General features: G+C 46.1%; 1 protein-coding gene across 13 annotated transcripts in view; it reads left to right on the plus strand.

Moving 5' to 3' along the window:
- The window catches only part of WDPCP (WD repeat containing planar cell polarity effector), a 2,510,630-nt gene that overhangs the window by 533,957 nt on the left and 1,949,085 nt on the right, over positions 1-27,588 (plus strand). For all 13 annotated transcript variants that reach the window (XM_078649441.1, XM_078649443.1, XM_078649444.1 and 10 more), the window contains one exon: positions 10,859-10,973. In XM_078649441.1, coding sequence (XP_078505567.1) covers positions 10,859-10,973 — 115 coding nt within the window. The remainder of the gene's footprint in view (positions 1-10,858; positions 10,974-27,588) is intronic.

Here is a 27,588-nt window from a genome sequence, read left to right on the forward strand (position 1 = left end):
GGAGTTGACAGCGCCATCTGCCAGTCTGCATCGTCGATCTCACCCAAGTCGGTGGACCATTTGCGCCTAAGTGTCAGCATAGGGTCTGGTATATTATTGATTAGTTTACGATACGTGAATGAGGTTGCCTTTTTGGGCATGTGTTCAGTCAGAAGCCTATCCTCCAAAGGGGTGGCCTCCGGTATGTCGGCGCCAGGAAGGAGAACAGAGCTAAGTGCATGCTCAATTTGCATGTATCGAAACCTCTCGGTGGGCGCCAGTTCATATTGGATCCTAAGCTGTTCAAATGACACCATTTCACCCTTCTTCCATAAATCCCCCTCTGTGGAGATACCTATCAAGTCCCACGCCCGGAATCCCTTGCTGTTACGAAGTCCACCTGGCTGTTGCGCCGACCAGAGTGGAGTCATTTGGGTGATAGTACCTTTGCATTTGAGACGTACCATATGCAAATTGTGTGTGCCGTCGGTCCTATGAGGGAGGTAGATCTACCCTTATCATACAGTGCGGACAAGATTCCTGCTTCTCCCAGCCCTGTCTATCGGCCTAGAACGCTGGTTCCGTCTGAGGCGTATGTAACCATTGATTAATTATCTTTAATTGGGATGCCCAATAATATAACCGAATGTCTTTAAGAGCTATTCTGCCGTCGTACCAGCCCCGTACTAGCTTGCCCTGTGCTATGCATGCCGGCTTGTTTCCCCAGATCAAGCCAGAGACAACCGCCTCTATCCTCTTGAAATACTTTAGTGGTACAGCAAACTGAGTGTTCTCTAAAACATATAAAAACTGAGGGAGTGTCATCATTTTAAAAAGGGCTGCCTTGCCCAGCTAGGTCAGCGGCAGGTTATGCCAGTGTTTCACGTCGCGCCGAACCCGCTCAAGGGGGGCATCAGATTTTTCTGGAGAAATTCCTCCGACCTGGGCGTCACCCAAATATTTGAAGGAGTCCCCCGTGATTTTAAGTGGGCAGTCCACTGGGAGCAGTGGGGGTGGGCCTCGCAGGATAACTAATATCGATTTGGACCAATTGATGGTGTACCCTGACGCGCGACCAAAAATTTCACAAATGTTCAAAAGTACCAAAATAGAGCGTCTAGGGGAAGTCAGGTAGAGGAGCACATCATCCGCGTACAAAGAGATGCGGTCTTCCCAGGTCATTGTCCATTTAATTCCCCGAATCATAGGGTCCCATCGAATCCACGCTGCCAATGGCTCCAGCGCCAGGTCAAACCGCAATGGAGACAGCGGACAGCCCTGGCGTGTGCCTCGTGTGAGTGGGAAGTCTCTAGAGATATGCCCATTTGCCACCACGTGCGCCAGAGGATGTGAGTACAACAAGTGCACCCATGCACAAAATTTGGGGCCGAAGCCCAGATGTCGGAGGACCACAAATAAATAAGGCCTTTCCTCCATGTTAAATGCCATCCGAGCATCGAGAGAGAGGATAGTTGCAGGTTCCTGAATATATGGCATGCGCTCTAGCACCGCCTGCAACCTCCTGAGGTTAAGTGCAGTGTTCCTGTTGGGCATAAACTGGTCCGGTGAACTAAGGTCTCAAGATGCGGGGTTAAGCGTATGGCAATCAGTTTGGCAAGAATCTTAGCTTCAGCATTGAGTAAAGATATTGGTCGGTACGAGGAACAGTCGTCAGGGGGTTTACCAGGCTTTGGGACCGTTATTATGGTAGCCATTCGTTGATCGCGCGGCAGCTGTCCTGCTTTCAAACTATCTGAGAACATTTTGAAGAGATATGGGGCAGTTAGATCGGATGTCCGTTTATAAAGTTCAATGGGTATTCTATTGGGCCCTACAGCCTTCCCACACTGCAGGGAGTAGATGGCAGCCTGTAGTTCCTCAACCGTGAGGTCGGCCTCCAACGAGAGAGCCGCCTCTGCAGACAAAGCAGGCATTTTGATATCTTTGATGCAAGTCAGTGCCTCTTCTGTCGTCATGCGTGAGCCTGAAGTGTATACCCGCTTAAAGTACCCGGCCAGTGTATCCCCTATGTTCTGCGGAGTGGGCACTATATCACCAGATGGAGTATGCAGCTGCGCTATTGTCCTCTGTGCTCTTTCCTTCCTGTCCAGCCATGCTAAAAGCTTGCCTGCCTTATCCCCTACGTCGTATATCCTGTGACGGGTAGCCTGCAGCTGCATCCTAACCAGTTCACGTTGGTGTTCCCTAAGCTCGCTTTGTTTAAGGCGTAAGGCTTGTGCTGTTGCTGGAGAGGGACTTTCAGCATGTCGAGCATTAACCTCGGCCAGTTCAGTTTCCAAGGTATCTAACTCGCTCTGCGCTGCCCGTTTATGGCCTGCTATGGAGACAATAGCTTGCCCCCTCATCACAGTTTTGTACGCCTCCCACAAAATACTAGGGGATTGCACCGAGGACACATTCTCTTGGAAGTAATGTTTGTAGCTGTAACAATATCTTTATGTATCCTGGGGACTTGTAAATATCCCGGATAGATGGGAAGAATTTCTTTTTTTGATGATTAATTTTAGCCAATGATGGCCCTTACATTGGAGTAATATGGAAATAGGTTGCTGTAGAAAATAGTTGTCAGCAGAAGGGGCACTCATTCTGCATAGTATCGGAGTGTCATCTGCATAGCAGTGCCACTGAAAATTAAAGGACCGGATGAGTAAAGCAAGGGGTTCCAGACATATATTAGATGTGAGCAGAACAGGTCACAACCCTGTGCAACCTCACAAGAAAGTTCGTAGGAAGATGGACCCAGACTAACCATCTGGGTTCGAGCCTTTTTTAAGAAAGTAGCAGAACGACTGAAGGAGCCTAGACACTTAAATCAGCTGTAGTTGGATACCATTTGGACTTTCTCTTATTCTAAGAAAAAAATTACAAGTGTCACTCTCCTTTCTGGGGCACCGAAACACAGTTCTGTGTGCTAGAAAGGAGATACATGTTTGAATTTTTTCTCAGGCTAAGAATAAAATCCAATAAGCTTCTGGCTCCTTGCTCAGGCACATAACACATGCCTGTCCCTGGTGTCTTCAGACACCCCAGGAAACCTATAAGCCCGAGATATTTCTGAAGACAATGCCCCTGGAGTAATGCTGGTGGTGTGGCTTCCATGGATGCAACCACATGGTCTTACACAGTATTTCGTGTATGGATGAAGAAAAAAAATCTTCACATTTCTATGGCAGAAAGTCCTAAAATTCGTGGGGAACAGCTTCGCTTCCAACACGCTGTGATCCCACACTTCTCCCTAAAAAAACAGTTGCTCGCATATGTGGATGGGACCTATGATAACTGACAGAAACAGGCCATATCTGTGACAATGTCAAGCACCCACATGTGTGTGAGAATCTTCTTTTTTTATCAAAAGCAATGTGCGAACACTTGATGGTCAGACTTGTGCCATTTACCAGACGTTATGGAGTTTTCTGTAACAAAAAGTGAACAAATTGTGTGTTTTTTTCTATTTACTCATACTTTGACAATGGCAGTGAATTTTGGGTAATACAGGTGTTGGATTCATGCCAGCCACATCACAGTGGATTCCCCAGTTTCTTAAATTCTTTGAAATGTCTGGGGTTTGTAGGTTGCCCTGGTTGGCAACTGAGCCCAAGTACTCCGGACATCCCTATGGAGGCTCCCACCAACCAAAACATTCCCTGGTGTCTTGTGCATGGATCCCATGGGAAACCCACACCTGTCTGATAACCCCATGCTCAGATGACCTAAGAAGAACACATTTTTAGGTCAAGCCTTGGCAAGTCATATGTTCTTGTGTGAGGAAGACTGAAGGACTCTTCCATGTTTTGGTGGAAATGCTTAGAATCTGGTAAATGTCTTATTCAGCACATTTTCCAGGTGAGCCAGTCGGGGCAACATTGGTCTGGCACCAAGGGATAGAAACCTTATGATATGTGGATATTGAAACTATATGTTTGTGCAAGGTTTCTATACAGCCCAGTGGTGATAGCTGGGAATGAAAAGATCATTTTCCTAAACAAACATTTTGCTTTCAGTTGCTTTCCAAATTTCACAAATGCAAGCAGACAGTTTATCACCTGTGAGCACCCCAAATCTACACAACACCAAACATGTGTCAGATACCACGGCGCTTAGAAAATACAGAGGAACAAAATTTGGGAGCAGGCTTTGGCACTAACATCTTCTTGAATAAATGACACTGGAGGGAATGACCACGTTTTGGAACAAATACTAAAAAACTGACAACGGGAAAGTTGAGTGTGATCTCCAAGCCAATGAGCTAGCATGAGAGAGGTCTGTCACCGAGCAAAAAAAAAAAAGTCTGATGTTTAGATGTTAAAATATATGGTCATGGTAGGTTCCAACACCGCTCAGGGGTGATAGCCTAAACGGGCATTTTGCTTGCAGTTGTTTTCCAAATTTATTTATTTATTTTTTTTTTAAAACCTTTATTGGTGCAAAAAACGAGAACAAATACGGGCCCACAACCATCAGGCCGGCCACAATACTTTCAGCACCATAGCGAACAATACAAAGCCCCAGCGGCACCAGAAGAAACAGTAATAATCAAGGAGCAACGCCAAAAACGATACGCGCCGCTCGGCTAACCGGAGCAGCGAAGGTTAATTTTAAATGCTATAACGTAAACATAAACAGTGAAGAATAAAGATCAAGGAGCACTGAGTCCGAATCATCACTTCGCATCAGGAGCAGGTAACAGCATAGTACGATATTAACCCCAAAAGTCAGTCTAGAAAACAACATGGCGGATCAAGACAAAACAATAGGAGCATCAAATGAGAAATACACGCCACGCGCAGTGCTACCCACTCCCACTAACCGGCGCACCGGACCCAGGACAGAAAAAGGGAGAGAAAAGCGCAGAAAATAGAAGGCCATAGAAAGAAGGAATGAAACAATAATCCCTCCCCCCACCCTACAACAATGCGGAGGCCACGGCCTACCCCCCCCGCCAGCGTGTCTGTCGCCCAATGAAAACCCGAAATATAGAGAAGAAAGAAAGAAATGGAAAAGAATCCCCTAATATTGAAGGAGGGCCATATTATATCTCCGAAATCACCCGAGCTCCCGGCCATGAAAACTCCCCACCACCCACGATAACAAATCAGAGCATCAAAACAGAAAAAGGCACAAAAAGGTGGGGAGAGACACAAAAATCGTTTCATAACGCGTCGTGGAAGCGACCCCTCCCGGGCCCCCACCCATCTCCCAGCAGAAGCAACACAAAGGAGGTCAATCACATCCCCGGCCTGATCTCAAGCGCATCCCAAAACTCTAACCCGGATTAGACACCGCCCCAGATAAAACAAAGAGAGAAGGCAAGCATCGATACAGAGTCAAGTGAGCATACAATGCAGTTGTATAAAAACATCATGCGACATAAGCCCAGTACACACATTTAGCCAGGGCCAACCCCATCCCCTTCAGTTAACAAAAGCAGTCAGCAGCGAGAAAGCAGCTTAACCCTGGCCCGATCGTGGATGTAGCTTAATGCAGAGTACAACAGGAGAGCCCCTCCCCCCGCGCACATCAGGATAACATGGCTGCCTAAAAGAAGAAGACGAAGCAGGATCACAAAATGGCCACCGGCCATCTGTACAAGGTCTTTTGTCCGCCAAACTCAGTTCAATAAGAGCATCCGAAGGGCAAAAGTTCCACGGGGAGAGGGATGAAGGCCAACAGACAATAGTCGACACGTAGGGTAAAAGTCGCTCAGTCGTGTCCCCAAGTAAACTCGGTGGTGCAGACATCAAGAAGTCAAGCCAGGAGGAAAGGGGAAACAATGTAGCAGTCTCAGGATCAGAGGGCCGCCAGCCGTCGGCCCCGGGCGAGGAATCCGCAAGTTTAGTATCAGCACAGGCAAAGGAAAACAGTGTAGCACCGTGGGTTGGCAAAAGCAGACTCACACTTGGCTGAAGGCAGGCGCTGCGATCACGAGTCTCGGCAAACCTCATGGCGTCCAGGCGAGCACACAGCGCCTGGAAGCCATCAATCATCTCCGAGCGGAGATCACGAAGGGCGGCCAGGATAGACCCATGGGACAGTGAAGGTAGCAGGACCCTCGAGGTAGGCTCCAGCGCCGGTGCTCGCAAGTCGATGTACCGCACTGGCAGGGTAAGGTTGTCCACAGACAGGAATGAGGGATTCCTCCTCAGCCGCGGCAGAACAAAGGGAGCCATGGCGCCGTCACACGATAGTGGATCTGGGGAGGGCGCAGAATGGGCGAGCATGTCCTCGAGACACCAGCGCCGAGAGCAAATCAGGCACACCTCCCGCAAGCCGTCTCGGATCGGGCCGGGCAACGGAGGAAGGGTCAATCGGTTGCGCTAAGCTAGGTCGCCCGGCACCATGTGTCGCCCATCTCCCCTTCGGAGCAAAAACACCATCCACGAGTTGCCCAAGTCGGCAGTCACAGTACAAGCGGAGTCTGCAGCAGACATCAGCGTCAGTGCGGTGGTGACAGCTGTAGATGGAAAGGCGCCGCCACTGAGTCATCCGCGCTATCCAGTTGAGCGGATCATCTCCGAGCCTCCAGGAGCCGACGACGAGCGGCCATTGAAGCGAGGGTCCGGGGCGGGAGTCGCACCGCAAGTTTTCCCAGCACCCGAGCGCGCTAGAAGGTCAAAAAAGGGATCGGTGCGCTCAGCACATCCTCAGACGCATTCCGCCGCTGGATGCAACCAGGAAAAATATCAGGATTTCAAAGCGGAATGCAAGGGCCGGCGGAGCCGGGCGACTACACGTCCGCTCCGGTCGCCATCTTGGCTCCTCCCCCCGTTTTCCAAATTTTTGAGATGCACTGCAGCCAGTCTTCTGCCTTTGGACTCCCTGGACCCACAGGAAACTCCTAAATGGAGTGTACCCTCTAGCTCTGGAGAACCATAGGAACAAAGTTGGGAGTAAAGCCTTGGCAGGGATATGTGATGTGGAGTAGAGAGCGTTACCATGTTTTAGTAAAAAAGAATTGCTAAAACCCTGACAAACGTCTGGTTCAGTGTGTTCTGCTAGCCACCCAGTGAGGGCAAGGAAGGTCTGGCTTACGCCAATAGTTTCCCTATGTCTAACAAAAGTAGAAAATATTTCGTTTTTATCATTTCTGAACATTCCTGATTTGACAAATGTCATCAAATGAACAGTGCACCATAAACAATGAGTATGACAAATATTATATAATTGTGCCGGCTACATTTTCAAGGAAAACCCACATATATGTGATATTCTCAGATGCGATTTAGTGCAACATTTCCTTAATTAGCATTTCTGGATGTGTTTTCCATTTGAGAAAATCAGCAAAAAGTTGATAAACTGAAAATGTCACCATGTTTTTCATTATATGTTCGTGCTGCAATGAGATGTTTATGCAAGGTTTGTGCCAATTCATAGCCCAAAATGTGCTGAAAACATAGTTTTGTGGACGCACAAAGAGGTACATGTGTTTAAACAACATAAAATTATTATTAATATTTTTTTTTAACTCTGGCACAAAACACCCCAAATTCTGGAAGAGCTGGGCAGACTACCGCGGCCTTTATTTGGAGCCGCCAACGCTTGTGACTATAGTTGTAGAGAATGAGGGTCTATAGGGAAGCTAGCTTGTACAATACTGAATGACTTAATTGCGTAGTAGATGTCGCGGCCGGGAGGGTTAAAGCTGGGAGTACCGCAGGGACGTGCCACATTGTTGTATTATTATTATTATTTCTTTTTTTTATTTGGCGTAAATACAAAACAAAGCAGACATAGTAACCACATTACATAAAGCTGACCAATTTACAAACTCCACAATTTCATCATATACATAGTTAATAAGTAAAACGAGTTCCATAATCCATTTGTATATGATAAAAAGGGTGAACCCCATAGAATATCGAATCACCAATTTAAAATGTACACTAATAAAAAAAAATGCAAATTCTTATCCCATTTTAAATGGTGTACAATACCAGCATTCCGAATAGCAGCTCAATGATGTCCTGTAACCCCTACCTTGCTGACCTATGTGATTACAGTCTTTCCTTTAAGAAATGGTACTTCATCATTAATTTAATTCTACACCCTGAGCTCTCTCCTGGGGACTACCTTCCTTTTAACTGTTACAGAAGCATCCAGAGGTCAACAATGTTAACATTTATGCAAAAAGTAACCAAAATAAATTACATAGTATCATTTTTAAACGTGGTTGCAGCATACCCCTCCCATTTCTTCCCAAATCTCCGCACCGCCCCTATCCTCTTTGCTTAGGCCTCTTCAAATTTGTAGGTCCTCACCAGCTTAAGTAGCCATTGAGCTAATGAAGCGATTTCCTGAGATCTCCAATTCTGTAATATTAAAGATCTGGCTACTGCTATGGCTAGGAAAACAAAGGATTGACTATAAAATTAAATCTGGCCAACTACATAGGAGAAACCAAACCACGCCAACAATGCACATGGAAGGATATCTCTTGACAGACATTTACTGATAAACCTAAACACCTCCTCCCAAAAATACTGTAATCTCGGGCAAGTAAAGAATATATGTGTCCAAATCCCTGCCTCTGGCTGATTACATCTAAAACAATCATTCAGTATCATAGGAAACCATTTATGGAGTCAGGAAGGAGTGTAATAGGCCACCCATCTAGAGAAGAAGGGCATTCTTTGAAAATTGGCCGCCCTCAACGCCCTGTGGCCAAGCTCACATTCTCGTCTCCATTCCTGGCTGTTAAACCAGCAATTGGTTTCCTGAGCAATTTTTGGGAGCATTGTTTCAATGAGGCTTTTATTCGTATCCTGGCGTAATAACCTATACCAATTGCCAATACCATTTAGATTTATATAAAAAACTGATTTTAAAATCAATTTAACTCTCTTACTGATTCCTGTATAGTTGGTCAGGAGAAAGCATGTAATCTGTCTATAGCTTAACCATAAATCGCGGCTCTGCGATTCAAATTGTATTATGAAGACATCCCACGTTATCAAATTGGCACCATTGTAAAAATTGTCTAGTTTTAAAAACCTATCCTAGAATAGGCCTGAACTTCCTTTTGCGAGAGCTTAAGGCCCCATACCTCACAGTCGTGTAAAGAGGAATATGCATGACATTTTGGAATTTTATAGTTTTTATTAAACCGCTGCATGCGGCTTAAGAATATATTCACAACCTTGTATCTTGTCTTTTTTGGTAACTTCACAGTACGCAGGAATTCTGGTAGCTTAATTGCACTCTCCATTAACATAAGATCAAATAAAAAATTGTCAAAGTTAGAAATAGGGGCCAATAGCTGAGTAGTTAAGTAGTGCAGTTTTATAGTAAGTAGCCAAGTGAGGTAATGAAAGGCCCCCCTGATCTACATCTAAGTGTAAAAAACGTAATCTGAGGTTTCTTCTTAGCCCAGATGAACTCTCAGATCACCTTGTCCCCTTCATTGAAATACAAGATTGGAATCTTTCGGGGAAGATTTAGAAATAAAAATATCAGCAAGGGGAGGATCGACATCTTTATCAACGAGACTCTTTCTATTAATAACGGAGGTAGAAATGTCCATCTTTCTAACAGACTTTTTATTTTATCCAGTGTTCTACCATAATTCAGCTGAAAAAGTTGAAGGAAGTCCACTGTCACGTACAGGCCCAGATATCTAATAGGTTTAAGAGCAGAAATGTTAACATTATGTTGTATTATTGAATGTTGTTCTGTTTTTGATACATACTGACGTAGATATTACTGCCGTACATATGTACATTGCTCTGAATATGCGTGAATTTGGCCCATAGGGCCATATGTTGCTGTCAATACAAAGAAAAATCTGTTTTGAAGAAGAAAAAAAACTCTGGCACAGAAGTGTGCAAATCCATTAGCAGTTAAGAGTTAAATCTACCTCTTTATGTGACATGGTGTATTCAGTAGACGAATAGAGATGTGAGTGTATTTACTGGAGAACAGGTGGATTGAGTGATATATACCTAAATGTTCAAATTCCTCAAAGGAATTTACGCTGTACAAGAAGCAAGTATTATTCTGTATTGGGAGGTAATCAGAAGATGAAGTTATAAGGTTCAGCCTGTGGGCAGTGAAATGTATTAACTGCATAATTAACAGCAGGTGTTGAGGAAGCAAATATTGGAACCAAATCCAGAAATATGTGGTTAGCATCTGATCGCCCAGTATTGTCTTTGCTTTTAAACTAGGTAGGGAAGAGGTGAAGCGTAGTATCCTCATATGTCGTCATATTCTGGCATTCTGTTGCCCTGTGAATCATACTAGAATCGATTATGCTTGAGTTGAGCTATTCAAAGCTTCTGAAAGATACAGAAGAGCGCATGCCCTGATAGCGGGTGGTATCATTTGTTTACCGCATGACGAAAGTGCCAAAAGTATTTACACCCTTCACTTGCTGAACAATTATGATGAAGCTTGATATGTGTAATTTCTGGGCGAAAGTACATCGCCGGTAATTTGCAGATTGTTTGCTAATCTTTAAAATGCAAAAGCCAAATTGAACATATAGCATGTGAAAGAAATATTACACGATATTTTTTTCCCCAGGCACGTTCGACGTGTCGCCATTTTGTTTTGTCGTCACAGCTCAAGATTATGGCAGTCTTTGTTAAACTCATTACTATCTGCATATGAACACCAGCCGACATAAATGCCATTTTCTTTTGTCGTCATTTAGCTTCACTGAGTTTCATTGGCGGGCATCTATTTTGCTGTTTTATATTCTCTGCATTGACTGTCTTTTCTTTTTTTTTTTTAACAACGCTAAAACTGTGTTTGTAATTACGTTTCAGTAGGCCTCTGCGTGGGAGCAGCTGCTGCTTTAGAAAACGCCGTCTTTCTGAATACTTCCTTCTGACTCTTGGCTTTTCGTGTTATTTCCTTTCAGCTCCTCTTTGGTTCAGGTGTGCTGGTGTCCTTAAGCCTCTCCGGGCCGCAGCTGGAAAAAGTGCTGATTGACAGGACCCTGGTGGGGAAGCTGGGCTCAGACACCATCAGCGATGGTAATTACACCCATGCGCAAATCAATTGCTAGATTATCAGTAGCGCGGGAGGGCTGGTGTGTCAACAGGTAGACTAATGATGGCCACCGGGGACTTGCAAACACAACAAGTAATTGCTTGTAATGCCGGTGTTACAACCCTCCGAGGCCGAGTGCACTTTCAGAACAATATTTAAGCATCAAAGTTTGTCAGATGCGAGCATGTTGTAAGCTTGTGTACACATCTTCATGCGATCGCTGTATACATATTCAACAGGATTGACTTTTTACTTTTGATTACAATATATGAAGATGCAAACGTATTTTGTTTTATTGTTTTGCAGTGACGTTTTTAGTTGTTTGTAGGGAATGTTATGTTGTTTTAAATAGACTTGTATAGCGCACGTCTACCCGTGGGTGTCTTGGCGCGTGTCTGCTTTTAGTAGTATTTTATGCTAGAAAAATCATCCGCTCTCAAGTTCTTTAGCAAGAGGGCCTCTTACGAATGAATGCACAGGCCTGCATGGGCGTGCCCATACCTGCTCCCTGTCATATTCACCGAAGAGTGCCCTTCCTGCTCCTCAGGGCTCACACCACTCAGAAAAATCCCAAACAGCCCTAACACAAACCTTGCTTTTTCAACCAAAGGTAGCCCTCGAATTTTATTTACAAGTAGATTTTATGTAAAAACCCTTGATTCCATTAAAGATTATTTGCTAACTTTTCATCTGACATCTGTAGTTCAGTATGTCATCCATGGCGCAGTTTCGCCAAAGGAGCATTTTCATTTTTGGTAGGTGCAGTGGAAGGGGAGAGGTTTTGGGAAAGGTTTTTCTTTTTAAGTTCATTTTATTATTTAATTTTTCTCATTTAATCTTTCACACAACTGTCTTCTTCCCTTCTAAAAAGTCTGAAAAACTCATCTGTTTTCTTAGCGGGGCCATTTTTTATGTTCTCAATTTAAGATGCACTCTACAAATGGCTCAACATAAAACACACATTTGCATTCTTTTATTATATTAGTAAAACAACAGCAAACAACATCAAGATGTATGTTTCAAGCACAATCAATAGAATAAATTAAGCTTCGGTTTTGATAAAATGAGAGCTTCAATGGCGTAATATCTTGACCAGTGAAGACACATATTCCATGTACTTTATACCGTAGCACAACCACCACAGCCTTATAGCCACACATTCCCGAGGTAAATAATCAGGGCTTTAGCTTCAGTTTGCCAACCCTTTTTTCCAGTCACTGGATTTGCAGTTTTTTCAGAGTTACGTAGGATATCATCATTCAAGTCTACCATTGAGTTGCTTAGAGATTCTTGGAAAACACACTACAAATTTGTGTTGAGCCCCAGCTTCTCCCCAGCCTTCCATGTTCATAGCTTGTGTTTTTTACCCTGACCATCTAATAATCTCTCTGTACTCTTCTTCATAGGAAGTACACCTATTTCAAAGCCACGGCCTAGAGATTAGGCCCCTATACAGCAATTAAACTAGTGCAAGGAACTTTTCTAGAATTCTGTTTAACCCCTTCCATGCTGAAGACGAGCTCAGCTCATCATCAGCATTACCTACCCTGTGCGAATGACAAGGTGAACTCGTCACTCAACATGTTGTTTTTGAAATTCCAGCGCACAGCGGGAAAACCGCTAGCGTGCAAGTGGTTAATTTCCTCTAGTGTATCAAACCCAGGAGCTACATTTTGGAATCTCATAAATCACGCCTACCTGTAAATCTCGAGAACCAACCTGTGGCTCCATGCCGTTCTATCTGGTCACTAGGTCAGTTCCATACAATAGTGTGTTATGTAAAAAGCTACTACATCCCGGTCATGGAGTCATGGCACAGAGAGAGAGAAGCTATTGGCTGACAGGATGCCATTAATCAGGGAGAAAAGAGCACTTTTTAGTTCTTAGCAGAAAGGTCATCAATCATGAATTTATCTTGTAGGATTCAGTAGAGTGACCTTAGTGCTGGTGCCAAAATATTGAAATAGCAATTGTCCATTTGACAGAAACAAAACCCAATCTAAATGTCAGAACGCAGAAAAAGGCTAGCGGAGTACCTGACAAAGCATTCTTTTTAAACCGAAGACTAATATCTGTACTATGCACAGTACCTTAAATAATATCCAGGCCACTACCAATGAGAGGATCTCAGAAGAAGGTGGCACAACAAAATATGAGAGGCCCTGCAGTACCGGTGGCAAACATTTTCAAGTTTGACTGAATGCATTTTAGGAAGAAATTTAGGGGATCCGAGATATTGTGTGTTGTAATTGTCTAATCTAGACCCAAGGATTCTCTGAATATTTATGGTTATCTCCATTACTCCGAATCCTTATCTTCACCTAAGTGCTTTGCGTCTTTCAACAGTCAGGATTTAACCGCCTTCAATCGCAATTATTTTTTGCTTTTCTTCTTCCTGAGTGTCATATAGCAGGACCACTACTAAATCCGTGCCTAGACTACTACCGAGCTGTGACAGAAGGTGACACGCTCGTGTCTGCCACACACCACAGCACTCAATCTACATACTATCGGAGTGTCATCTGCATAGCAGTGGAACTGAAAAATAAAGGACTGATGAGCAAATCAAGGGGGTTCCAGACAGATATTAGATAGGAGCAGAACAGAACACAACCCCGTGCAATCTCACAAGAAAGTTTGCAGGAAGATGGACCCAGACTAACCATCTGGGTTTGAGCCTTTTTTTTTTTTAGAAAGTAGCAGAACAAATGAAGGAGCCAAGACACTTCAATTGGCTGTAATTGGATACCGTTTGGATTTTTTTGTCTCTCTCCCTTCTGGGGCAGTGGTGTAAGACAGCCACGAGCAGTGACTGAAGGTGACACGCTCGTGTCTGCCATGCACCACAGCACCGAACACACCTTACCCCTTACCAAAAAAAAACCAAACAAGTTTAATTCATGACAACATTTTTTAATCTTGCGGGAAGGCGATGATTTTGCACAATACTGGAGAAAGAATTCTTCTAATCGATGGGAAATGAAACATGGTTCCCTAAGTCATTGTGTTGCCCAACATCTAGAAACACATTGCTGTCAGACTCTTCTTGTCGGTTTATCATGCCTTTGAACTGGGAAACTTTGTTTAGATTCCATACACTTCCACCCTCGATTCTGACAGCATTATTGAAAACCTGAATAACTCTTTTGGGAACTGACCAAACAGAGAGACCTTTGGCAACACCTTCCTTTTTAGGTCTCGCTTGTGTGGGCTGTGCACATGCGCAGTCTCGCTGGGGAGATTTTATGTTTTAGAGGAGCTTTGATCATCGGGCTTTAAGCCCGCCCCTCTTTCCAATTGGCCGGCGTCACTGTTTATGCTAAACGGTGGCCAGCCATTGGGAAAGAGTTTTGTCTGATGTAGACTTTTCTCTTTTTCTGCCGTCCCACTTGGACGGCCTTGCCTGCTTTCCTTCTGAAGTAAAAGATTCCTTATCTTTATGGGGCCAAACACATGGCCCCATAAAGATAAGAAACTTTTTACTTCAGAAGGAAAGCAGGCAAGGCCGTCCAAGTGGGACGGCAGAAAAAGAGAAAAGTAGATGTCATGGCGAGCGCTTGTTTATCCAGCACTCGCCCCTCCTCTCTCCCCTCCCCCAGCTGCCTCCTTTTAGCATGAGGAACACGCTTGTTTTACTTTCCACAAGGTATTTATATACCGAGCACGGGTGATAAATATTTAAGTATGCATTTGTTTAGAGTCCGGGCGGCAGCAGGCTGCAGCCAGCACAATGGGTCCTGGCAGTAAGCACAGGGACTGCTGCTAAAATTAGCTGTCTGAAAGGAAAAGGTTGACCGCTCAGATGTGCTCACAATCCATCAAAGACCCCACAAGGCCACGCTGCGCACGAGCCCAGCGCTGTTCTCGGCGGCCGCCGCACCTTATAACGAGCTTTACGGGCAACTTGATTCCAGATTGTACTTTGGAGAAGGTAAATGCGAGAATCCCCGGCCAGTCTGTGCCTCTCTGCCCAGTCTACAATAGAAGCAGCATGCCCTGCCATCTCTCTGCGCTGCCAGGGGCTAGCGGTCACTGGTACAGCAGGTGCAGTGGTACCGGGGCCAAGGCCTGTACTCCAATTGAGGCATTTTACCACCTCACTTTGAGGGTGGGGGCAGTTCCATTGCGTGCATTAGGCCCCTTGGCACCCTTCATCTACGCTGCTCTGCCCTCTTGTCTGCTTGAGTTCTGCAAGAAGCGAAGAGCCGGCGTTTTGCCCCCAGCTGCCGGCTCGTCTAGATACGCACCCCGGCGCGTACAGGATGCCCTCCACACACATGTGGGCCTGGTCATCGGTGGAAGTAAAGAATACAATGGTCCAGTCTCTGGACTTGGACCAGGAAAATGGCAGACGCGACGCTTGAATAACTGAGCAGCTTTGTGTTGGCGGCCACTTGCTGCCTCCCGTGCGTCCACATGTCCTCGCGTGCTTGCGGTACGGAGCCCTGTGTAATCCACCCTCTACCTGCCCTGCCCCTAACCCGGGGGCCTCGGTAAACAGCCACATTTACTGGGCGCTTTAGAGCTGCCACTGAAATATTCCTCTGCCTTTTATTCTGCACGTAAATACAGTTTAAGCCGCGAAGTCCAGGGCAGGAGCGGGCCCGGCCATTGATAGCTCCCCACAGAGCTGGACGCGGTATTGATCGGCGCATCAATAGTTAATATGGAGCGGCTCGTGTTCCACCGCTTCCCGGGGAGGATTGCACACATAGATCAGAGTGTTTGCACACAGACACGGGGGAAGGGACATATGGGGCAAACACAGTATGCCCTCCACCCCCCCTTTCCCCTCCATCGACGGGGAAATGAGCAGCGCCCGAGGAGGGCGAATCCGCGGCGGGCGAGGAAGCCCTCCGGACCCCATTGATTGCAAAGTTTAAAAAACAATCAGCCGCCTCCTCTTTTTACAACCACTTCTAATTATGCAGCCCAAAAGACCATTAGCGGGAACCGGGATGGCTCTGCTGTTGAGATTTCATGGCGTCTTCACTTTAAAACAAGAATTGATTAGACTCTCTCTCGGCCCCCACCACACCCTGATAAATAGTAAAGTCCGTAGCGCTCTCAGCATCGATTACTCCGATGTTTGTGGATGCGAGGACTCTGCCACTGCGTCCTAGAGGAGGGGTTGTGTGTGCCAGGCGGTCCGGAAGCCACAGGGTGGACTGGCAGGGCCCCTCCAGAAATCTGGGTATTCTTAGTGGGGGAGGGGCACAGGTGTAAATATGGGCTTGATCTGAAAGGACAGTTTCAAGGGACAGGAAGAGAAGTGTGATTAAAGCGTGTGACAAACGCAGTACACACGCTGCTCGAGTTTTATCTTCGGCCAATAAACATTTACTGCAGTTTTTAGCGAGAGTGCCAGATTCGGAACAGGACTGATGTCCCAACCGAGCTCCGCGTACGCATTAATTAAAGAGATTGTTGTTTTCAGATAATGCAGTAAGTGACACACCAGAAAGGTGTAAAACGCAAGGGAAGAGGACAATGACTCCGCCTTGCAAACCCCTCCTGTAGGAACAAGTATTTGCAATGCAATAGCTCTCACATTTACGCGAGTTTAAGCTATTGGCATTGTAAATGACTGCCTTTTATTTATATTTTAAAAACAAAAATAAAAGGCATTGTTATTTGCAATGTCAATAGCTCAAACTCTCGTAAAGGCAAGACCTATTGCATTGCAAATGCTTGTTCTTTATACGTACAAAATCAGCAATAACAATCCCACATTTGATTACAAAACCCAATTTCTTTTCCAGGGCTTGTTTCATTTATTGTTTGTACGCTTCGACTCTTTCCTGAACTGTTTTATAATCCACTTTTGAGAAATCATTGCTTTCACCAAGATTCTTCTTCAATCACCACGGAATAAGTTTAGTACTGGGTTTGCATCCTCTCAAGAATTCGAAAGGACTAACTGAAGTAACGGAATTAGGAGAGGTCCTGTATGCCCATAACATAGATTGTAGGGCATTGCGCCAATTCAAACCCCCCTTAATTGAAAGTTGAATAGCCTCTTTCACAACACAGTTGAAACGTTAAACTTGACCATTGGCCTCGGGGTGGAAAACAGCAATTTTCCTATGAGTAATTCTAAATTTCTCTAAAAACCTATCCATTTCTTTTCCTAACAAACAAATTGGGGCCCAGTGACAATCTCTTGAGGAATACCCTCTCTACAAAAAATGTAATCTAGAAACTCAATAACATTTTGTGAGGTAACTTTTTTAACCATGTTCACTTCCGGCGATTTGTCGTAGTAATCAATGAGAACAATGCCAAAAGCCTCATGCTTGGGTAAAACACTAAATGGACCAATAATGTCCAACCCATTCCTCAGCAAGGACAACCTGGTGGTAAGCACTAGCTAAATTGATGCATGAAAATACTTGCGCACCAGCCAAAGTTGGAACCATCTCATGAAGATTGGGTAAAGGATGGGCATTCACCCACAAAGCATTGTTCAAACTGCATAAGTCCACACAAAACCTAAGCTCACCTGTAGATTTAATTGAAATAACAATGGGAGAAACCCATGAAGATGACTCGGTGGGCTCTATAATATCTTTTTGGCACAAGCCCTTAAGCAGGTCCTTTAACTTGTTCCTGTAAGTAAGAGGAACATTCCTCTCTTCGTGGCACATAGGTACAGCATTGTTGTGTAGTTTAATGATGTGTTCAAAGCCTTAGTATTTCCCTAACTTCCCACTGAACACACTAGGGAACTGTCCCATTAATTTATCAATAAGCCCAGTGTTGTCTTTGTGGATGTTCTTATAAGAACCAACAGAATAAACAGGAGGATCAACTCTGGGATCAAGCTTGATTCGTAATTATTCTTGGTGTGGCCACCCCAGAAGTGACTGCCCTGATCTTGCTACATATATCTTGCCAAACGTGTGACGTCCTGAAAACACTAAGTTTACCCAGAAGAAACCAACGATTTTGTGTCCCGTGTATCCTCCCGGTGAGACGTCCGGAGGGGAAAGAACCATATTAGGCCACCTGTAAAGAATAATATCTAAAGCAATAATGGTGTACCAAGCCCATGGCTCTATAAGAAATCTCAACTCAACATCATTGACAGTAATTAAACATGAAGAGAATTTTGTAAACTCTTTGCTTCCACAAACATTAATAACATTATTGACATCATTTTCATTAGAACTGTCATAATCATCTATTTATTGTATGTAATTCACTCTTTTGGAAATAGATTTACAAACTTTCCCAAAATAACCTTTCGTGTTACATTTGGGGCAAATTTTCTCAATGGCAGGACACATTTTAGAATTATCCAAATGTGCGTTGCTTCCACATCTGTAGCAAAGTAACTGAATATTTTTTTTTCACTCTTTATATTCTTGCGTTTACTTTCAATTCTTGTAAAATTTTCATTTCTGTGTGGAAAGAATTTTGTTGTTTATCCACTCCTTTAGAAACATTGAATACATCACCTTTGTCGTTCCCTTTAATTTCTCGAAAAAACTTTTCGGCATGTTCTATGGACTTGGCAATATCGATAGCAGCACTCAGACTTGTTAGAAGTAGTCCATAGCCTTTCTTGTACTTTGTTATTTATCCTCATAAGAATTTGATCTCTAAGGAATTGTTCATATGATATGTTCTCAAAATCACATGTAACAGCAAGAGACATGAGAGCAGAAGCGAAATCTTCAATGGACTCGTTGGCTCGTTGTTTCCGTGAATAAAATATAAACCTTTCCATTACGACATTTTTCTTTTTACCGTAACGAATGTTGAGTTGTAAGGAAGCATATTCATAGACATTGATGTTGAAAGTATTAGACAGAGCAGGTAAGGTTTTAATTTGTTTTAGTCCAATAACTCCTAGACAATGCTTCAACAAAGCACGTTTCCTTTCAGGATCGCATTCGCCACCCTCCAATACATCGACATAGGCTAAAAAAACAGGTTCCCTTACTTCCCAGTCCATGGGAGGTTCACCAGCAGACGACAGAAAAGACTCCTGAACATCCTTTCTGCCAATACCAATATCACCCCAAGTTCTCAAGAACATCAGAATAGATCGGTCCCAAGTTATCTTAGTGGCTGTGGACTGGGCATGGAGAGTATGGTATCCAGAACTGCTGGGCTTGAGCATCCGACCTTCGATCAGGCTGCCCATCTGTGAGGATCTTTCTGTTGCAGCTGAAAGGCCAGATTCTGCACCCAGCTGTCCAATCTCCACCTTCATGCATGGAGATTGAGCGGCGGTGCCTGCTGAGTGTCTACGATCTCCCTCTGGAGATAGCTGATGTAATCTTGGCAGCCAGGTATCCTTTGACAAAAAACGTATAGCCTGTCGCTAGCACAACTTTGTGATTTGGTTCAGTGCATGCCTCGTTGACCCACTCCAGGCCCAATTTTCTGAAGTCCTCTTGTTTGTTCTGTCCCTCGCCCGGCAAGGCCTTGCTTTGGGCACAGTCAAAGATTATCTTTGGGCCTTTCTTTCGGTCTTCCTACGATTACTTGATCAACCGTCCTTATTTAAATCACTAGTTGTGATGATATTTTTTAAAAGATTGCAGCTTTTGTTTCCCCCTTCTCTCTCTGTGATGCCCCAATGAGACCTCAGTCTTGCCCTTACTTATTTGATGTATACTCCATTCAAGCTGCTCCACAGCTGTTCCCTACCATTCCTTTCCATCAAAACAGTGTTCCTGGTTGCCATCACCTCAACACAGCGCATGAGTGAGCTTCAGGTTCTCTATGTTCATCCACCATACACCATTTTCTTTTCCAATAAGCTGGTCCTGCAAACTAGGGCATCCTTTCTACCGAAAGTTGTAATGCCCTACCACTTCGGTCAAATATTCACGCCTGCTGGCGTTCTGTGCTCCGCTTCACCCCTCTAAGGAGAAGAGACTCCTTTCTTGGACCCCAAAAGAGAACTCCGTTTCTACATTGATCGTACTAAGGAACACTGGATGGAAGATCAGCTTTTTGTTGTGTTCGCCAGAGCAAAAAGACCAGGCTGTACAGAAATGTACCATCTCGCACTAGATGATGCTGTGCATTTGGATCTGCTATGCATTGACTAAAAAGCAGTTTCCGGACCGACGGCATGCTCATTCTACTACGGCCAAAGCTGCAACTGCTCAACTAGCACACAGAGTCCCTGCCTAAACTTATGCCAGGCTGCTAGGTGGACGTTACTCCATATATTCATAAAGCATTATTGCCTGGACAGCCAAGATCGCAGAGAGGGGCACTTTACCCGCTCAGTCTTGAAGGACATTCTGGTTGGAGTCCAGCTCCAATTTGGTCCTGCTTTAATATTTATTCAAAAGGTGAGGAATTTGCGGCTATAAGTCTCTAGCAGAAGAATAAGTTGCTTGTCTTCAGTAACGCTCTTTCTAGTGCATTAATTGGTAGAGACTCTATCTAGCCGTAGATTCCTCACTGACCCTCCCATCCTACCCGGTCTGATTGGATTCTACCCATTAATAAGGTCCCAAGCCTAGGAATCTCTACACTGGCCTATCAGTTTGATTTTGGGGCTCCATGTTTGTGGCTGTGGACAGTCTCACAAGCTTCTGACCTCAGCACACAGGAGTCGTACCTATATAGACCATGATCGTCACTTCTGTTGCGTAGCGACAACCATGTGGAGCCACACGGTGCAATCTTCTTCTGTGCAGAAGTACTATGGAAAAGTTTACGGATGCAGTCTGAAACCTGGGGAATATTGAAAAGGTGAGGAATCTACGGCTAGGTAGTCTCAACCAGATTTTTCACATGGATAATGTTTCTCATCCATATAGAAATCCTTTTTCACAACACCCCATCAATTTCAGGGATGGTCTTCATTCTTTCCCTAAAAAACAGATTTAGTCCTTTACAGAAGTAAATCTTAACATGGTTTCATAGTGAGAAACTGCCTTCACAAAGTTTGTGTGTATCCACATATTTGCTAATTTGGAGTTGTTTTTCAGCATTTACACCTGATCTATCTATCCAAAAACACCCTAAAAGGCATTTGGTTTAGGAACCGATTTACACACTTAAAAAATCGACAAAAGTAGCAGAATTTCTATGCAAGCAACTGTTTGTCAGTAAAGGCTGACTATTTCTGATTCTATGAATTAGGAATAAAAGTTTACTTTCATTGATGCATCAGGTATTCTACATGTGGAAATCTCTTTGAGAATTACCCTGTCTACATATAGGTGCATTGTTGCATCGTGACTCACTTAAATGTCTATTTATGTTTCCTGTCCTGGCAGAAGATTTTCTTGCCCTAGATGGCATCTTCCAGTTTCTCATGGCCACTGGCGTCGGTTTTAATAGTGTCAGAAGGCCAAACAAAACTGATGGGAGACATTCTTGCAAATAGTTTTCCATTGGCTGTCTCTCTGGACAGCTTTGCAACTCATAATTTTATATCCTCACCCTGCCTCCTCAGATCAGACCCAGCCATATACAAATCAGCCTTGGTCCTGCTCCAATAAGGAAGGTCCAGCCCGAAGTGACAAGCCAGGTCCTCTTCGAACTGGAACCCAAGCAGCCCAAAACCAATTTCTACCTATTTTGACCTCTTCAGGCGGGTACAGCTTTGGTTCTAGTAGCACAACGAGCACGTAACCCATGCCTGGGCATACCCTCGGAAAGGTCATTTTAGATATTGTGACTGCCCACAAAGGTACATTTGCCTTGCACTTTTCTTTGAAACTCCTAGTTGTCCTTTTGTTTGTCACGCGATTGTAATCTTTCCACAGATCATAATTTTGTGAATAAAGAACTGGATTTTTTAAGTGAAGATGATATTTCTGCCTTGATAAGTTCCACTTCCATCTGCAGAAGGTTATTTGAGTCGGGCCCATGTTATTAGCACACAAGGCCTCTGTCAGACCTACTCCAAGTGTGTACTTGCACAAAAGTTCTTTCGAGTGTTTCACCAGGTTGGTGCAGATCAATGCTGGCCATCTCTTAACACGTGTTTCTGGATTATTATCTGTCATCAGTAGAGATTAGGCATAAAAATATTTGGGGTTGCTGAGCAGGCTGCCAAAGTATTCTCGGGTCACAGTACCTCTCCAGGCACGCAGTGTGTGTACTTTGCAAGTACACACACTTGGCGAACTGCATTTACCATGATGCCTAGGGGTGAACCTGCTGGGAGGTGAAGCAGTGTGATCCCACATTTGTTTCCTGCTTTGCAACACAGTTGACTGTGGGGGCCAAACAACAGTCTTTTTCTTAAGCAGCAAAAATCATCTCTCAGCAGTCATGAGGAGGAGATGTGGCCTAACCGCCAAAGCAAACGACTTTGGAACTGGGAAAGCAGGTTCAAGTCCAAGCTCTGGCTCAACATCCTGTGATTGTGGACAAATCGCTTAATCTCCCCCTGCCCATCTAATAGATCTCGCTTTTGGGACCCCTTGGCTTTGCCACTGGTTTTTTTTTTTTTCAGAACAAAATTTTTATTGTTTTCTTGAGAGAGATTGCATGTAAATCACAGTACTCCGAACACCGGAGGGGCTGTGAGCATATATTCAAAATGCACAGAGTTGCAATCAATACATTCGTTCAAAGAAGCATAATTACCACAACTCTCCCACCCCCCTGCCCCTTATTAACTACCCCCACCCGGATCCCACCCTAGCCCCTTGCACGATGTCCTCACAGGTCCAAGAAAGAAGATAGTTATGTAACAGGTAATGCATATTCCCCTCCACCCAGGTTCTTACAGCACCAGTCCTTCAACTACATCACGCTGTGCTGGCGGTTCCAGCCCCAGTACCCTGTACTCCGCCCATCTCTTCCATATTTTGTAGTGTTTCCTGGGGCAACCCCGGGCCTCAAACACTGGACGCTCCAGCCCCATACAGTAGTCTAAACCCTTTTTCCATACTCCCACCGGGGGGGCCCTAGAGTCCTTCCAGGCGCGGGCAACATCCCTTTTGGCCACGGTGAGGCCAAGGAGCAGTAAGTGTCGTTTATAGAGGTTGCCACCCACTTGTTCCATGATATGAAGAAGGCCCAGCTGCGGTGTACGGGGGAGCTCCCAACCCAATACTTCAGCCAAACAGTCCCAGACGCCTGTCCAGAATCTCTCCAGTGCTCCACAGGACCACACCGTATGTAGGAAGGTGCCCTACTCCCGACCACACCTCAGACATTCAGGGGACAAAATCAAACCCGCTCGCCACAGCCTCTCTCTGGTATAGTAAGCTCTATGTAGATATTTAAATTGAATGAATCGTAATCGTACGGCAACGGCCGCGCCCCTGGGGGCAGCAAGGGCCTCCCTCCAATCCTCTTCTTCTAATTCTCCCACATCACCCTCCCATTTAGTCCGCAGCTTGTCAAGGGAGGAGGAACAATGTGTAACCAATGATTGATATATGCGGGATATTTTCTTATCCTCCAATTCACCCATGAATATCTTCGCTTCCAGAGGGCTGAATTCTTTGCCACTGGTTTTAGCATTTGTGTTTGTATGCACATTTCATGTTTTAGGTAAGTAAAGACTTTTATTTTGTTAATATTTGTAAACTCGTTTTGCAGTAGTGCAATTTAGTATTGGAATTGACTTTGTCAAAGAATGCAGGTCTCTTCTCTTAAAGGCTAAGCTATTGGTTTTTCCAATTCTTGTATCATACATGTGAGCTGAGTCACGTTTAATTTTCTAGGTCTTCTGTGGTTGTTGCAGTATGTTCATATTTGGGCATGATTGAGCTCTCTGGAACTGAGGCTAAAGACTGTGAGTCAGTGGGCCAGAATAGAGTTCAGATTATATGCTCATTCAGTCCTTGGCCTCTTTCCAGTGCACATAATGATGGTCACATATGTCCTATGTATAATGACCAATTTCAATTATTTCCAACAAAATCATTGTTATTTGTTTATACCAAACTGCTAGCAAGCACTCCCAAAGCAAATAGGTCTGACCTGTTTTAAGCATATGTTTGTTGTTGTGTGATATGTGTATGCAGTAGCAGAAAACTCGCAGAGCAACTAAATGCTGGTCAGTCAGTGTGATTTGTAAAGCACATATCTGAAAGAGACGTGTTGGTGATAGATTACTTACCTCAGAATATCCCCAGGTGTCAGACTGTATCCGGAAAGCTTTGCTAGCAGTACCTCTGCACGTCTGTAGGCGATGTCCTGCGGCTCCGCATCCGTCGCTGGCGGCGTATGAGCCAAGATGACGTCACGGAGACTACTCTTTTTCCGCGCCGTAAGCGCAGATCCGGTTAGAGCACGTACCTTAGTCACTTTTTGACTACCTTTTTTGGGACTTTTGTCTCTTGTGGTTCTTCTCTGGTGCACGTAGGAATGCCTGGGTTTAAGTCCTGCGGGGCCTGCCATCGCAATATGTCAGTGGCAGACCCCCATGACATCTGTCTCTACTGCCTGGAGCGCGACCACGAATCCCGGTCCTGTTTGGACTGTCGGACCATGGCCCGAACGCCTTGAGGGAGCGACGCCGGAAGTTGCTTGAAGTTCGGCACTCATCCCAGCGCCGCTCCCGGTCCAGGCGCCGTTCTAGGGAACGCTCGCAGGGCCTCCATCATCGTTCCTTGGGCTCCAAGACTTCACCCTCGGATTCAGGTAAGGGACGACACAAAAAGAAGTCGAAGAAGCCCTGTCGCTCTCCGACGTCCCCCTGTCGGTCCCTGGGTGCAGACGAGGGGGACAGGGGTTCGGAGCCTGGGAGTCCCGCGGCCTACCCGCCTTACCCGGGTCCGTTGGCGACTCCCGCTCAGGTGCAAGCATTTCTTGCTGCCATGGACTGCCTGTTTAGGCCTCGGGCTTCTGCCGGTGCTCTTTTGGGCCCCCCGGTCATGTCAGGATCCTGCCGGGCCGTCGACTCCACTGGCGGCTTCGGCCCCGGAACCGCCAGAGGCTCCGTCGCCGCAGGATACTGCGCTGTTGGCTCCAGCCACGGTGCCACGAGGTCCCACGCTGCCGGCTCCGGCCCCAGCGCCACCCTTGGTTCCTCCTGCGGCGCCGCAGGGGAGGCCGCTGGTTCCGCATCTGCCCTGATTCCCGGACGGTTTTGTCCCCACCTGGGATCCGAATTGGGACACGGCGCCGGTTCGGCCCCGGCCGGCTCCATTCCCAGCTCCATTTGTTCCTTCCCCGGTCCCTGCCCTGCCGCCGCGGTCTGCACCACATACGGCAGAGGTAGAGGACGACTTGGAGGGGTCCGGGGACCCTCTGGCTCGTCTGTGTGACTCCGAGCAGGATTGGGCGGACGACTTGGAGGAGGCCGGTGGCCTTGAAGTCTCCTCTGACCCGGGGTTTGCCTCTCCCCCGCCAACTATGGAGGAAGGTGCCTCGTACACAGTGGTGCTTCGTCGGGCAGCTGAGGTACTTAACCTTGGCTCTGCGCAGGTGCAGAGGATAGACGCTTTCTCGCTACTCTGACAGCCACGGCAGGTTTTCCAGGTGCAGCGGCGTTCTTTGCGGCGTTCTTTGTTGAAAAACGCCGGCCGAGTTGCCCGCAAGAGTAGCGTGAGCGGCCCGACGGAGCCGGGAGCAAGAGCGGCCCGACGGAGTCAGGAGCGGGAACGGCCCGACGGAGCCGGGAGCCGAGCTGGGAGTCGGGAGCCGCAGCGGGCTATCCCGTGGTTCATCCTGTGTGCCCCCCCCCGCAGAAAACACCTGACAACACCTGACAAACCTCTTCACACTCGTTTGGTCAGCAGAGGGGGAGCCGCAACCGCAACCGCGCCTTGGAGAAGAACAGGTGAACAGGCAATCATCAGGTGAAAAGGAGCCTGCAAGGTGAGAGGCGGTGGCTGGTGGAGGGAAGGAGAGACAAAAAGACAAAAAGAGAGACGAAAAGACGAAAAACAAGCGCGGCAGCCGTTAGAGGCCGCCGCAAAGTAAGAGCCGGGGGTGGACCCAGGGAGGCGGGTTGACTAGGTCTTCCCAGCCTGCGGCCCCCGTGTGCTCCGCTTGTGTGCCCACCTTAGCCAGATTGCCAGTCGCCACTTGCATGCCACTTGCATTTTGCAGTTTTGCAGTTTTTCGTTATTTGCCATCCCCTGCCACTCTTACTCATCAGCGGCAAAAACCAAAACTAAATAAAACAAAACCAGCAGCAAATTAGACAACAAACCAGATAAACCGACAACAAACCGATAATAACCGGTAATAAACCTACAACGCCATTCACCACAATTCATTATAAACTTATTACAAACTTATTACAAAAGTGAACAGAGTTAAAAAAGCCAACCGCCATCGGCCGACAGAGACACAAGTAACAAGTAACAAAGCGAAAAAGAAGGCTAACATTGTTTCATCAACGCAGCCCACATACCGTCCCACCTCATTGCCAATCAAAGGGCCAATCTGCACCGCCCTCTCTGCAGCAGTATGAGGTCGGGGAGACTACGAGGCGAGGACGCCACAGCATCCACATCACAGGGGAAGACAAAGAAAGCCAAGGGGGGTCCCCCAGGCATGACCACCAACGGGGTGGCGGAAGAGGTGGGGGAGGAAATCGAAGGGACAGCCATGGGCAGGGGAAAGAGTCCCGCAAAGTTAGCCCAGGAAGCTCAAGGCTTTAGTACAACAGCCCCCGCGACTGACTCTGCAAACCTCGCAAAAAACCCCTGGGGCACGCAACATCAATTTGATATTCCTGGTTTATTAAGCTCGGATGAAGGAGCCAACAGGATAAACAACAAGGACAGCACAACCAGCAGCCCTGCTGTGAATAATGAAGGATACAATTTGAGAGATGTAACATCACTCCCGGCACATAGTGAACAGGCCCCGCACTTAAAAGCAAGTAAAAGGGCACTGATCACGGACTTCCTCAAAGTCTGTCAAAGACTTTCCACCGGTGGGAGTGGGAAGGCACCCCCATTACAAGACTCCGGCTCCAAATACAGTAGCTTACAACATAATGCTGACATGGAGTGCACAAATAAGGACGTCCAACGGTCTGCATCACCACCATACCGGCTGAGGTGCTACAGCGAACCCAGCAAAGCCCAGACTGCAAAGCCAAGAAGGAATTCTGGGAGCAAGGGGTCCGGCCCTCTCTGGTTAAACGTGTTAAAGATCCAACAAATAGCTAAAGACTTAGAACAAGTTAAGGTGGAACCAGCCATTCTGCCACCACAAATGACTAACATACTGCCGGCGCGCGCCCTAGTACACTGGGCCCCGGACGTGGCTGACGACTCGGTTTTTCAAGAGCCGAGTTTGCAGAAAGTACATCTAATTCAGAACACGTCCACGATTGCAACAGAGGAATCCCCTCCGCATTCTCAGGTGTACCCCCGCGTTGAAAAACCGTGCCCAACGCCACAGGCTAACTCTCACAGTCCAACGTCCAGTCATCCCACGCTGGGCTTGGAAAAAAAGCACTACTCTCTTCCCACCGGACGAGTCACAGAAGACTCCGACGCTATCAAAGAAAGTCCGACACCGAAGCTACAGCAACTAAATCCATCAGCAATTGACACTGATAAACTCGAACGATGCTCACGCAAGTTATCAGCTCAACACAATCAACGCCCCGTGAAGGAAGAGAGCACCGACAAAAGACCAGGGTGCGACCAAATGCGTGAGCATCTCATTCAACCACACCACTTAGCCTATTCT

This window comes from Lissotriton helveticus, chromosome 6 (genome assembly GCF_964261635.1).
Source record: "Lissotriton helveticus chromosome 6, aLisHel1.1, whole genome shotgun sequence".
NCBI lineage: Eukaryota > Metazoa > Chordata > Amphibia > Caudata > Salamandridae > Lissotriton > Lissotriton helveticus.